We start from the raw sequence: 15,751 nt of genomic DNA, 5'->3' as shown, positions 1-15,751 counted from the left end.
TGAGGCTGTAGCTCAGTGGTAGAGCACTTGCCTTGCACATGGGAGGCACTGGGTTCGAGACTCGGCACCACATATAAATAAATAAATAAATATATTGTGTCCATCTACAACTAAAAAAATATTCTAAAAAATTAGAAATGTGACTTCTCTTTTTTGCTTAAAAAATAAAAATGGGAAACAACACTTCAATATTTGTCATATCCATCCATTCCTTTCAATATCATTCCCTCTGTCAACATTTCACATCTTAATGTTCTAACTACCTCTGAACGCCTTTCACTGACTTAAGTCTCTCTCCTTCAAACTGTCTTCCACCCTTACACCAGTTTTCTTTTCTCAATTTCCCAGGAAAAACCTTGGGTCACCATGACTGTAAATCATGTACAAACTGACTTTTTAAGTGCCTTACTTCAAAAATTTAATGGTTGAGTTTGGTACCAGGAAATAAACCCAGGGGAACTTTACTACAGAACCACATCCCCAGCCCTTTTTTTATTCTTTGAGACAGGGTTTTGCTAAGTTGCTTAGGGCTTCCCTAAATTGCTGAGGCTGATCTCAAACTTGCAATCCTGTTTGCCTCAGCCTCCCAAATAGCTGGGATTACAGGCGTGTGCCACAGTGCCTGGATAAAGGTCAAATTTCTTAACCTGCTATCTAGGGCTCATCATGATCTGGCCTCAATATATATTTTCAACATCCTACCACTGAAACCTTCCCTCTGGTTACACTAGTATTTCAATACTCCCAGTAAATCTCACACCTTTGCATATTAATTTGTTCATACAATTTCCTACCATACAGTGCTTTCCCAATTGTTCTCTATGTCCCCAATTTTCAAAGCTCAAGTTTTACCTTCTCCCTGAAACCTTCTTTTAGCACTCAGCATCTAGTCTACAAACATCAAGATCTCATATACTGTCTCTTTGAATATGTCTCTTCTATAAGACTATACAATGACCCAAAATCAGGACTCTTATGAAACCTTTCTTTGTATTGCTTAAGATATCAACAGACACTGGTGCAGTGGTGTGTGTCTATAATCCTGGCAGCTTGGGAGGCCGAGGCAGGAGGACCCCAAGTTCAAAGCCAGCCTCAGTAACTTAGTGAGGCCCTATCTAACTCAGCAAGACCGTGTCTCTAAATAAAATATAAAAAAGGGCTGGGGATGTGGCTCAGTGGTTAAATGCCCCTGGGTTCACTCCTGGGTACTAAAAAAAGAAAAAGATATCAACTGATAAATTACTATACATAATATATACTGAATATTCTCAGTATATCCATAGCATAGAATATTATTTAGCAATAAAAAGGAACTGTTGATATATGCAACAACTTTGATGAATCTCAATCCTTTCAGTTGACCTCAAAACAACAATCCTGTATGATTTAATTTATAAAATACTCTCAAAATGACACAATTAAAGAGATGGAAAACAGATTTAGGGATGATATTGGGGAGGTGGTGGACGTGACTCTAAAGGACTAGCACAAGGACTACTCCAAATTCTGTATCTTGGTTGTGGTGGTGGTTTCCTAGACACACAGGTGATAAATTGATAGAGAACTATGCACTCACATTATTCTGATGTTAAATTCTTGGTTTTGATATTCTACTATAATTAAGATATAATCACTGGGGAAACTGGATGAAGAATACACAGGACCTCTCTGTACTATCTGTGTAGCTTCCTGGGAATCTACAATTATTTCAACATAAAAAAAGTAAAAAAGGAACAATATTCAACTTTATTTACTAAATACGTACAACTGCTATCTAATTTTATTCAAGTAAAGGATAATAAGCAATTACTAGGATAAAATAAATTCCCCAAATTATTTGTTATAACCTAAATATAACTTAGAGCTAAGTGGCTTTCAAAACCTAAAAGAATAAAGAGAAACTGCCTCTGGATATGGATACTGGGAGGTAGGGATGGAAGATGGAGGCAAAAAGTACATTTTCAATCATATACCTTTGCCTTGAGCAAATTTTAACCATGTACATATATTACTTTTAATATTACTTTTATTAAATATTGAGTAAATGTTATTTTTTATAAAATACAAGGAATAAGTAATTATAACTTTAAGTGCTCAGTTTAAAAACAAATTCAATACTATTACCTTTCAAGTCTGTTTTGTTCTTTATTTCTTTTATAGTTTCATCTTCTTAGAAATGAACAAAAGCTTAAAATTTGTGTTTATTATTCCCTTTGAATTATTTGTAATTTTAGCATGCTTGTATCCCTAAACCATCTATCCCTAAACAATCTCTTTGATTTGGCATGCTTTTTAAAGTTAATATAAAGGGAATCACAGAGTCCATATTTTTCTATGGATTGCTCCCACCCAATATTCTGGGGCTAAAATTCATTTGTGTTATTGTATATAAATAATTCATTCATTTCTACTGCTATAGAATATTCCAAATAAGTATACCACAATTTATCAAAGAGATTGGCATCCAATATGTACAAAAGAAGTATACTAGAACTGAAAAAAGGGCATGCTTGAGATTATATGCACACAAACACACACATATATAATACATACTCTATTTGATGTAAATAGTTCTGTTTGGTGACATTCTTGTTCTTGAAATGGGTCTCTCTTAGGGGACTGGGGTATAGTGGTAGAGCACTTGACTAGCATGTGTAAGGCCCTGAGTCTGATCTCTATCACCACAAAAGAAAAAAATTAAGGTTCTCACTGGCATAATATCTCATTACCAAACTATTCTTCTTGGATAATATAAGGCTGGGATTTATCTTAATATATAATGATGGTACAAATTCATGAGCCCACAAGAAGTATACATATGTTTTTTGTCATACAAGTCCTATTTTTTTAGTTAACATACCCACAAAGTATTACAAAGTGTTCTTTTTATTCTAAAAACCAAAGAAAAATAGTGAAAAATCTAAAAAATATTTATAACCCTTTCTTTACAGCATAATATTTGGTTAGGTATTTCTAGAATACCTAATTATACTCAATAGGATATAATGACAATATTGTTGAATAAAAAAATTTTTAAAAAGCAAAATAAGGAAAATGACAAATTACATATATAAGAAAATAAATGAAAAGTGTATATGATTTCTATAAACACATCTTTAAGAAAGCACACTGACCTTGAATGATGAAAGCCCAGCTTTTCCTGGAGACCTGTTCAGAAATAAAAAAAAAAAAAAAAAAAAAAAAAAAAAAAACAACAACAATGAGGTGCTGAATAGAAGAGATAAGATAAACTACTTTTATACACTGTTAAAGCCAAACTTGCATTTTAATAAACATATATTTTGTGACTGAAAAATCTTGCCTGCATATAGAGAATATGAAAATGTCAAAAATCAGAATAAAATTAAGATGATTTATAATCTTATGACCTAGAGATTTGAACACTATAAATATAAAATATATATGTATGTAACACTATATATATATGTATAAACAAACATACACACAAACACATACATATGGTGTTCAAATATATGTGTGTGTGTGTGTGTGTGTATATATATATAGCAAGCATATACATATATTCATATATATGGCAAGCATCCCCGTAAATAAATTTCAACTCCATGATAAATTTCCTTAAAGTAAACTTGTCCAACAGTGGAACTATAGGCCAAAAATACACAAACTTTTCAGAATTTTGAGAAATTTTCAAATTGCCATCCAAAACAGAAGTATCAATTTATACTCCCACTGCTTTATAAATTATTGTTAATACCTCTGTCAAAAATGAATGTTTTAAAAATTTTTCACCTATTTGACAGGCAAAAGTATATCTCATCATTGTTTTAATTTACACTTCTTTGATTTCTAGTGTTGAAAATTTTCATGTGCAATTAGATAGTTACAGTTGCTTTTGAAGATAATCATTTTTCTTCTCAGCTCATTTTTTATACTGGAGTAAAATTTTATTCTTAATCATAGACTACTCTAGATATAGCAATTTTAAAAAGTAACTTTTCACCAATTATTTTCATCCCTCACATTCTTTTCCAAATAAGAACAGTCTGATATCTGCTTCAAAGCACAAGGGAGAAAGACACATACAATAATACAATTTTAAATAATTAACATGCCATTTCATTTCTAAGTTTTTTAAAAATAAGCTACAATGATACCAGATGATACAACTTTGAGTTGAAAGGCACCTTCAAGACCTTGAGTAAATGGTTTTATCCCTTTTACTCTATCACACAGCTCATAAAGAGCACTTTCCAGCTATTTATTTACAGAATCTGTTATTGGCCAATTCTCAACACATATAGAGATATTTCAGATTATGCAAAGGAATTACTTCCTTTTCAGAGACAAGGGACACAGTGAAAACAGGCTTTAGAGAAGACGAACCTTGCTCGAATTATCATTTTTGCCATTTATCCTATGTGTGATCAAATAGTTTCAGCTTCTCTAAGTCCCTGTCTCATCCTGTGTAAAAAGGGATAAAACCATTTATTCAGGACTGATATGAGGATTCAGTGAGAATATCTGGGGCCCACACCCTAAGCAGTAATTTCTTCAGCAGCTTTGAAATGCTACATGTTTCTCAAAGGTACCTTGGCAGTCTGTCAGTACCGAGGAGCCTAAGATCAGTCAATGGAATACAGAAAAGGTACCCTACAGCCTTAACAACAGAGAACATAAGGAAAAAGCCAGATTGTTATCATTGGGGTGTCTAGTTGGGATCCAGGTCTTTGGTGTCCCAAACAAAGAACTGAGTAAGACACACACAAGTAACAGGTGAAGTACAGATTTATTGACAGTGAAGCTGAAAGTAGCATTCCGAAGATAGAATGGAGTGGGCTGAACAAGAAAGAGTGGTTCAAGGATCTATGTCTGGAAATTAGTGTCTTATATGCTGAGCTATATGGCATTCTCTTCCTTATATGGACCTGACTGAAGACCATACTCCATTTGTTCCCATTAGTTATCTTAGAAAACCTAAATAGAATACTGTCCACTTTACCTCCATTGGTTATTTTAGAATACTGAACCTGTGGCGGGAGTTGTTATGGTAACTGGACTTATCATAAACAGGGACATGATGACTTATCTCCCTGTCCTAACCTCTAGTAGCATTTTTCTTGTACCTTGCCTCTGCCATCTTGGTGACACTGAACTTCTACCTAATAATATTATATTGAGCTAATGATTAAAATGGGATTTTGCTTGCAACTGGTGTTGTCATTAAACCAAGAACTGGTAACAAAGACATTCACGTTTGAAGCATATTTTAAGTATTATAAAGTTGTTAAGGTCTTGGATTGTTCCAATCTATTAAACCTAGAACTTTGTTACCAGGGTAGTCTGTAAGACTAGAATTCTTTTGTGATCAAATTTTTGACCCACATATATAACATCAACACCTAGTAAAAAATCAAAATATTTATAATTTTTAAAGTTGGCTAAAATGATTTGTGTCATGTGCAAAGATGAGAAAAGAATAATTTGTTTCACCACAAAAAGCACTAATTATGTAATATCCCGATCAGAGGTTTTCTTAAAAGGGGCCTTGTAAGTAATAATAAAACAATGACTATCCTTTAAAATATGTGCCCCAAACTATGTTAACATTTTAACTGGCTTTGGTCTTCATGACCCCTATTTGGTAGTTATATTACTTTCCCCTATGTCACATAACAAAAATCTGACTTAGGTCAGAAACAATCATTTAAACTGCATACTTAGTAAATAGTAGGGCTGGAATGACCTTATGTATGTACTCCAGGGCCCACTGTTTCAATCACTTTATAATATTGCTTCCTTTCTTATCAAAAGTTTGGCACTCAAAGGAAAGTTCCATTTCTCTAGAAATTTTACATATGGAACAATTCATTAGTTCATTTCCTGGCCTTGGCAAGTCAGGCATTAACTGTAGTTGTTAAAAACAGGTCAGGATTCAAAAGCCTTTGACTTAATCAGTTTAGTCCAACTCAAATAGTAGCACATTAACAAAATTTTTATAACTAGGATCTTTGTGTTACTAGGGATTGAATCCAGGGGTACTTTACCACTGAGTTACATCCCTAATCTTTTATTTCTTTTTTTGAGATAGGGTGTCAGTAAATTGCCTAGGCTGGCTTCAAACTTGCAACCTTCCTCCCTCAGCTTCCCAAGTCACTGAGATTACATGTATGCACCACCACACTCAGCTCATAATCATTTCCTTTTAACTATTTTTTAAGTAAAAACTTTCAAAAGCAGATTATAAATAAGTACATGTAGGTTTGGGGCTATAGCTCAGTGGCAGAGCACTTGCCTCGCATGTGTGAGACACTGGGTTCGTTCCTCAGCACCACATAAAAATAAACAACAGGCATGCTGTCCATCTACAAATACAATTTTTTTAAAAAAAATAAGTACACGTATATGAATAGGCTTGGTCTTACAGTTTCAATAAACTATCCCTTCAAAATATCTTCCCAAACAAAGGATATACAAATTTCTCTTTCTTCTTTAATTATTACACTCATACATAATATATTAATACAATAATGCCCTCCTGGGACTCTAAAACTCTAAAATGCAGGGAATTTATTTGTGTTCACACCAAAGTACCCCAGGCTACTATGTTTGGAATGTCTTAGAGTTTTGTGTTTCCTTCCTCAGTTTAAGTAGTCACTTCTTATAATTGGCCAGGTGCCTACCTTTAAAAGCTTTCTTCCCCGTTTTAATTTTTGTTTCTAACCTGTATTGAACTGGGAGGCCAGATTGTTTTATTTATATATATATATATATATATTTTTTTAGTTGTAGTTGGTCACAATATCTTAATTTAACTTTATGTGGTGCTGAGGATTGAACCCAGTGCCCCACATGTGTGAGGCACGCACTCTACCAATGAGCTACAGCCCCAGCCCAGGAAGCCAGATTTTTAAAAATATATGGTAAAGAAAGAATAGGGATTTGGGGAGTCTCTCCAGGAGACTTTATATACATGACCTTATTATGGGCTTTGTGGCACTTCTTTTGATCATTGAGAGGTTTTCAATATGCTTTTTATTTTTTTAAGCATTTGGCTGTATTTGAGAATTGTCACTACCAAAGAAGTGGCTGCCAGCTAAATGAGTTGTTAACCATCTTCTGTATTTCTAGACAATTCAACTTCTCTGTGGCTTGGTAACTATTTTCAAGGCAAAGATAAAATCATACTAGTTCAGAGTATTTATGTGTCTGAAGAAAACAACCATTCAGGTCAAGTTTGGTGTGGGAAGGAGAAAAGAGGCACTAGACGTCAAGAAAATTAAATTCTACTCTTGGCTCTCCCACCAATTAGCTGCAAGATCTTATGCAAGGGTTTGTAGAGTTTATGTAATTTTAGGAAATTTTATCTTAAGAACCTTTGTTAGTTACGGAGTAAAGATATAATTTACACCAAGATTAATGATCTAAATTTATACTGTCTGGTTCCCCTAAATTTGAGATGTAGTATATAAAACATGGACATAACCAAACAGACACACACATTCAGAAGTTTTACTTACTACCTCTAGTCAACTTGAAAAATATTTCTTCAAATATTCTGTAGATGCTGAATAAGGCAAATTAAAAATTTCCTTTTAATATGTTAGAGTCTATAATTTTTCCCAGAAAAAGCCCATTCAAATGCCTACATAAAATAACCTTTTTTTTAAATATTTTTTTTAGTTGCAGTTTGACACAATATCTTTATTTTATTTATTTTTACGTGGTGCTGAGGCTCAAACCCAGTGCCTCGCACGTGCTAGGTGAGTGCTCTACTGCTGAGCCACAATCCCAGCCCCTAAAATAACCTTTTTTAACAGTACTTATAAGTGGAAAATCTTTCAGTAAACCCTAAAGTTACATGTAGACATATTAAATAAGGTTGGCGGTGGATCCCACTTCAAAGTAAATCTAACAAACCAAAATGAGAACTTTGAAAGTTCATTTTTCATTTCAGAAACTTTTATCATAGGGTTCAAATATGTTTGATGCATTTGTTATCTGATTAGCTGAGTTTTTAAGTTAATGCTAAACAATAATACAACATTAAGGAACTGAATTTCCTTGCATACCTAATAGCAAAAACAAAATTGAACTAAATTTCAACATTAGATTGCAAACATGGTAAATGTTTTAAGACTAAAAATATTAAATGAGATGTTCTGATATATATATATGCATCATAGATTGACTAAATCACAAGCTAACTAATATATCCATCACTTTGGATACTTATTATTTCTTGGCTTTTTTTATTTTGTGGTGCTGGGGATAGAACCCAGGGCCTTATGCATTGCAAGGCAAGCACTCTACCAACTGAGCTATAACCCTAGCCCTTATTATTTCTTTATGGTAAGAACATTTGACATTTATGCTTTTAGCAATTTTGAAACACAATATTATAAACTTCAGTCACATGCTGTATAATAGATCTTAAAATTTGATTCCTCCTAACTGAAACTTTATACACTTTGATCAGCATCTTCCCATACCTCCCTTTCTCTCCAGCCCCTCATTTCTATGAATTTGTTAGATTTCAAATGTGAGATCATGAAGCATTTGTTTTTCTGTGCCTTGTTTATTTCACTTAACTTAATGTATTCTAGGTTCATCTGTGTTTTTTTTTTTTTAAATTTTTGTTTTTTAATTGTAGATGGACATAATATCTTTATTTCGTTTTTATGTGGTGCTGAATCGAACCCAGTGCCTCACACGTGCTAGGTAAGCACTCTACCACTGAGCAGAACCCCAGCCCTCATCCATGTTGTTTTAAATAAAAATTTTCTTCTTTTCATGGCTGAATATTCCATTGTATGTATATATATATACCACATTTCCTTTATCTATTTATCCTCTGATGAACATTCAGCTTGAATCTCTATCTTGGTATTACACATAATGCTGCAAGAAACATAGAAATACAGATATCTCTTTGATATACTGACTTCCTTTCTTTTGGATATATATTCAATTGTGGGATTACTGAATCGTGTGGTAGTCCTATTTTTAGTTTCTTGAGGCATTTTCATAATGTTTTCCACAATGGCTATCCTAATTTACATTCCCACGAACAATGTACAAGGCTTCCCTTTTTTCCACATCCTCACCAACATTATCTTTTAGATAATAGCTATTCTAACAGGTATGGGGTAAGATCTCATTGTGATTTTAATTTGCATCACATTTATGATTAGTGATGCTGAATACTTTTTCATATACATATAGGCCATCTGTATTTTTCTTTTTTTTAAATTGTCAAAGGACCTTTATTTTATTTATTTATATGCAGTGCTGAGAATTGAACCCAGTGCCTCACACATGCTAGGCAAGCGCTTCACCACTAGGCACAACCCTAGCCCATCTATATTTCCTTTGATAAATGTTTCTTCAGGTATTCTTTTTTTGGGGGGGGATTATTGGGGATTGAAAACCAGAGGTGCTTTACCACTGAGTTATATCCCAAGCTTATTTTATTTATTTTTTGAGACAGGGCCTTGCTAAGTTGCTGAGGCTGGCTTAGAATTTGCAATCCTCCTGTCTCAGTCTCCCTAGCCACTGGGATTAAAAGCATGCCCAATTGTGCCTGGATTTTCAGGTCTTTTAACGTTTTTCTCCCTGCTATTAAATTGTCCAAGTTCCTGATATACCTTGGATATTCATTTTTTTCCTCTTTATGGAACTGGGGATTAAACCCAGGGATGCTTTACCACTGAGCTCCACCCTGGTTCTTCTTATTTTTTTGTTTGAGACAGGGTCTTGCTAAATTGCTTGGGGCATAAGTTGCTAAAGCTGGCCTCGAACTAGTGCTCCTGCCTCAGGCTCCCAGGTAACTGAGATTACAGGTATGTGCCAGCTACTCCACCTAGTTATATTGTGGATATCAATAAGATAAGTGCTTTGCAAATATTTTCTCCCAACCCATAGGCTGTTTCTTTACTCTGTTAACCATTTCATTTGCTGTGCAGGAGCTTTGTCTACTGTTGCTTTTGCCGTCTATGCTTTTGGGGTTAAATACAAAAGATCATTGCTCAGGTCAATGTAGAAAACAAAGTAAAATTTTAATTTTGCAGTAGCTTCCCAAATTGAAGACAGTGTCTATCAACTGTGTTATTACATTTAAACATGAAAAACAATTTCCAAAACAGTTTCAAAATAAAACTCTGCTTTAAATAATATTGGTATTCTACTAAGAAGAAAACATGACCTACAAATACTAAAAGTAGTGTGGCTTCTACTTACATATTGCATGTAAAAGTGATTTTTAGATTATTACTTCAGCAACTTTCAAAGTAGACAGAATATTTTGATTCACTATATCCTGTTTTCTATGAGTTATTTTCATATACTAACATTCAGTTTATACTAACAAATTTCATGCCTGAATATAAAATAATGTGGTAGATACTTTCTCTTGTCCCAACTCATTTAGTTTTTGTTTTGCTTTACTCTTTTTTTTTTGGTACTGGGTATTGAACTCAGGGGCACTTTACTACTGAGATACATCTCCAGTCCTTTTTTACTTTTTATCTGCAGATAGAGTCTCGCTAAATTGCTGAGGCTGGCCTTGAACTTGTGATCCTTCTGCTTCAATTTCCCAAGTTGCTGGGATTATAGGCATACACCACCATGCCAGGCTCTGGCATTGTTAATTATAGTAGTTTTCCTTTTGAAGCTAGGGTACTGGTGTCCAGTAGCAATATATTTTAATATCTTCAAAATAGTCACTATTTAAAAATTTTCATGTAGTTACAAAATGTTGCTCTGGTAATATTGTAGGATAGTAGTAGTATTTTTTGTGGATAGTATTTTTCTTTTATAAATTCTAACCTGATCCAGCCATAACCTTCAGACATATGAAGCAAAATTTCATTAGAATAATAAGGTTATTACTCCCAAGCATAGGTACCCAGTCACAAAGTATATGTATCTAATGAGCAACTTACCCAAGAGTTGCTGAGATTCATAGGAAGTAAACTGTCAAATCCTTTATAATCTCTCACATAATAGTACTGCATTCAATACAACTGCAGTGAAACATGCAAGCAAAGCAATGTTTTATCAATCCTCTTATATGGCTGGACTTTGAAACTTGCTAAACCTGACTCTCTAATCTAGTATGCTGAGAAGAGTATACATTTACTTTATAGAAACAAAAATCAATCCAACAGAAAATATATACCCATGCCTAGCAAGCATAAGGCCTTGAGTTCAGTCTCTAGTAAAATACACACACACACACACACACACACACACACAGTATATAGCAATAGGTTATTTTTTTTTTCAGATTTGGATGCAACATATAACTACTGTTTTTTTTAAATAACAAGTTATTAAAAGTGAACATGTTGCCTACCTATTGATATTACCTAGTATTAAAGAGATTTACAGTAATTCATTAAAAATCCCCAAAGGATTTTAAAAAATGAGTTAGAAGTCAAGAGTAATTTTTTAGTGTTTGAAGAAATATTAATAATTAAAGGAAAATGAGACCAAAAGAGGTTAAATTAAATTCATTTAACTTTTACTTATTTCTAATCATATACCAGGTATGGTGTTAGATGTTTGGGGTAAAGTAGTGAACAAAACAAACAATATCCCTGCCATCTTAGAAATTATGCTAAGAACAAAAGCCCTAGTTAGGCTGGGGTATATATAGCTTAGTAGTAGAACTTTACTTGGCATGTGGGTTCAATCTCCACTATCAAAAACAAAACAAAACATAAAACCAACCCAACAACAACAACAAAAAACTAGTTTAGACTAGGTCATCAAGGAGTTCCTTTGCAGTTTCCAAAAAACCATATAATACCCTATTAATTCTAATGTCCCTTCAAGTTTTCAATGGATTGGTAGCCAATTAATTAAAACTATAACAATATATTAAAGCCTTGATTTATTTAGAATTTATCCACCAATTTTCTAGGCAAAGCTTGGAGTTTCCAGACACTGAAAGAAAAATATAACATCAATATAGAAGTAGAATTGCTGGAATTTTAGCTAAACAATAAAAGAGCATGAGTTAGAATCAGGAGACCTGAGTTTCAGACTTAAATCAGACAGTAACAATTTATGCAATAATAAAAAATAATTGGGGGGAGTTTTTCCAGTTTTTAATTATGGATATTTCAAACATACACAAAGCTGGGAGAATAATATCATGAACCCATACATACAACATGATGACCTTGTTAAACAATGATCAATAAATACCCTTTTGGGCTGGGGTTGTGGTTCAGTGGTAGAGTGCTTGCCTCGCATGTGGGAGGCACTGGGTTTGATTTTCAGCACCACATAAAAAGATAAAGGTGTTATGTCCATCTACAGCATACCCTTTCCTCCAGTCCTGTCAGATTTTAAAGCAAATGTCAGAAACAATTTCATTTCCCCATAAACTTTTTAGTATGTACCTAAAAAGAATATAAACTTCTCTTTAAAACATAACCATAAGACCATTATAAAATTTAACCATTTCTTATTTTATATAGTCAACATTCAGATTTCCCAGTTTGCCTCAATTTTTTGTTACAGTTGGTTCAGTTCAATCAAACGAGGTTCATATATTGCAATCAGATAACATGTCTATTTCAATCAGTAGGCTCCCCCTCAATCTTTTATTTTCTTGCAATTTGTATATTGAAGAAATTGGTTGCTCATCCTGTAAAATTTCACATGATCTAAATTTTGTTGATTGCATCTCTATGGTTACATGTCACAAGCCATATTTTAAAGGAAAAACTGCAGGAGATATTGGAGAGATAGAATGGGCACATATCCAAGGAAAATCAATCTCTCTCTCTCTCTCTCTCTCACACACACACACACACACACACCAAAAAAAAAAATTGTAATAAAAGTATCAGAAAGCTGATGCTCATGATGTGCAAGATTTCAAAAAATGCCAGAGAAAAACATTTTCTTTAATTAGTATTCAACAAGAACAAAAAGTGCAGGCTGTTTATATGTGGATAAGTATATACTATTATAATGTAAAAAGTGTTTAATATTTTTTTCCAATTAAGATCTTTAATAGACAAACCATAAAGGGAAAAACCAATTGTAGAATGACTTCTAGAATCCTGAAACATTCAAAGAGATGAAAGTACCTGACTATTCCAAATAAGTTCAGCTCTATGGTCCCAGACAAACTATTTCTTAGTATATCTGAGAATTATGAGCTCAATTTCTATCAAAAACCTTTGAAAAAACTGGGAAAATGGAAGAGGAAAACACTCTAAGAGTCAACACTGAACGGGCATATGCCACAAACTATAGACAGATTCATTTTATGTCAATAAAACACAAATTTCTTTTCTGAGATTGAGTCTCACTGTATTGGCCAGACTGGCCTCAAACTCCGGATCCCCTTGCTTCAGTCTCCTCATACCTGGGGTTATAGGCATGTGCCACTGCACCTGACTCCAAACAAATTTCTTAAACACATTAATAAAAAGGGACTACTGTACACAGAAATATACAGATTAAAGCAGTAAGTTCCCTATCCTACTTTGATATTCTTACTAATGTCTTAGATGAGGACACTGATGGTGTATCTTCCAAATTTGCAGATGACAAAAACGTTGGGATGGGTAGGTATTATAATGGGCAAAATGATTCAAAATATTTCAACAGACTAGAGCAATAAATCAAATCTTAACAGAATGAAATGTAGCAGGGATAAATGTAAAATGCATGGGGAAGGAAGTTGTGGCTTAACAGAAACCAGGTGAAAACATTTTAGTATTTTTGTTGATGGCTTGGATAGAGTAAACGTCATAACATGGCTGCCAAAGAGCTAATGTGCTCTTAGACTGAACCATTAGAAGAATCATTATGTCCAGAGCAAGGGGGGGTGTGAGTGTTCTGGAATTTCTCACTGAAAAGAGCACACTTAAGAATATTGTGTACTATTTGGATTATCACATCTTAAAAAAGGAACATTGATAAAATAGAATATATCCAAAAGAGAGAAATCAACTTCATAAATGCTATAAATACTAAAGTGGAATGATACAAAGAAACAAGAATGGCTAACCTGGAGAATAAGAAAGAAGAAAAGCAGCTGCTGTCTTCAAATGTTTCAGGCATCATACAGCAGAACAAGGACTAAGTGGGTATTTTGCTTAACCTAATGAGTTTAGTTATCCATTGGAGTTTAGAAACAGGAATGAGCTGCTTCCCTGATATTCAAACAGAAACTGAATAATAATCTTAACATGGGCACTGAAGAAGTCTGGAATGGATAACCACTCTGGTCTGCTTCTATTTCTTAATCTCTCTAAATTTTGGTTTCCACCTGTGAAATGAAGGAGTTAGATTTAAGTTGGTTGACCCCTTAAGTTCCTTCATTAGTCAACAAACCATTACTGGTTGTCTACTATGTGCCAGGCACTGCCAGGCACTGCCAGGCATTGTGGGGGGAGGATGAGAACGATTGAGCCTTTGCCCCCAGAGAGGTCACAATCTGGTGGGAAGGCAAATACATGAACAGATAATTTCAATACTTTCAATGAGAGACATAAGCACATAATCTCCTGGAAGCACAGAGGGGCACTCAAGTGTATATAAGAGGGAGAAAGGATTATATTTAGAAAGGCTTCCTGAAGCAGCCCTCCAGCTATTTCTACCACAGAAAATTATACAAGGACACTGAGAACTAGAAGTGCTTTAAAACACTAAGTAAATGCACACAAAACGCTTTAGCTTGCCCTAAACTGGTGCTTGCTAAAGATGAATTTTTCTATTTACTGATGGTTGCAAACTGTCCAAATACAGTCATACATGGATTAATAATGGGGACATACTCTGAGAAATGTGTCATTAGGCAATTTTGTCATTGCGTGACCACCAGAGAATGTTCTCTTTTTTGATACTGGAGATTGAACCCAGGAGTGCTTAGTCACTGAGCCCACACCTCCAGTCCTTTTTTGTAGTTTATTTAGAGACAGGGTCTCACTAAATTGCTGAGGCTGGGCTTGAACTTGTGATTCTACTGCTCAGCCTTTGAAGCCTCTGAGATTATAGGCATGCAACATTGCACCCAGCTGAGAGAATGTTCTTACACAAACTAAGTCACTAGGCAAGATAAATCTTATGGAACCACTGTCATTTATGTAAGTCTCTTGCTAACCAAAAAGGTCAATATGCAGCACATGACTACAGTTCTTAGGTGAGAGGAGTTAGAAATCTAATTTTTAAAAAATTAATCAAGGAGAGCAGAGTTCTTTGTGATTTTTGCTCTGCCCTACAAATCTTAAAATTTATACCTTGGCCATTTGATTTAATCAAATCTTTATGCATGCTGTTTTCTTCTTTTAACTCGACACATAACACATCTGAACCATCACTTTTTCTAAGTAAAAAACTGAAGCTTGTTACTGTAGAGGTCAAATGATACAAATGAAAATTTTATAAACTGAGAAGTTAATTTTAGATATATTATATGATAAGTAATCATTCTAAATGCTATTAATTAGTTGATCTGATCTCTGAGAAACTAGTTAGTGCCTCTTGACCTTTATTTTTTGGATTTATTTTGCAAAGTATATACAGTGAAACTTAATACATGGAATAATTTTCTTATTTAAGTTTATGTTTTAACTTTTGAACTGCCATTCTATATTTGATATATACAAGAGTATATGTAGCACATACAGATTGAGAACCTCAATCCAAACATCTAAAATCCAAAATGCTCCAACATCTGAAACATTCTGAAAGCCAATATGTCACAAGTGGAAAATTCCATAGTGGCCTCAAGTGACAAGTG

At 33.9% G+C, this 15,751-nt stretch overlaps 1 protein-coding gene across 2 annotated transcripts in view; it reads right to left on the bottom strand.

The window, feature by feature from the left end:
* Nucleotides 1-15,751, bottom strand: part of Wdr44 (WD repeat domain 44) — a 90,085-nt gene that overhangs the window by 55,731 nt on the left and 18,603 nt on the right. For both annotated transcript variants that reach the window (XM_027930826.2, XM_071606204.1), the window contains exon 2: nt 3,135-3,168. In XM_027930826.2, the coding sequence (XP_027786627.1) occupies nt 3,135-3,168 (34 nt within the window). The remainder of the gene's footprint in view (nt 1-3,134; nt 3,169-15,751) is intronic.

This window comes from Marmota flaviventris, chromosome X, assembly GCF_047511675.1.
Source record: "Marmota flaviventris isolate mMarFla1 chromosome X, mMarFla1.hap1, whole genome shotgun sequence".
NCBI classification, from domain to species: Eukaryota; Metazoa; Chordata; class Mammalia; order Rodentia; family Sciuridae; genus Marmota; species Marmota flaviventris.
This window is presented reverse-complemented; position numbering and strand designations above follow the sequence as displayed.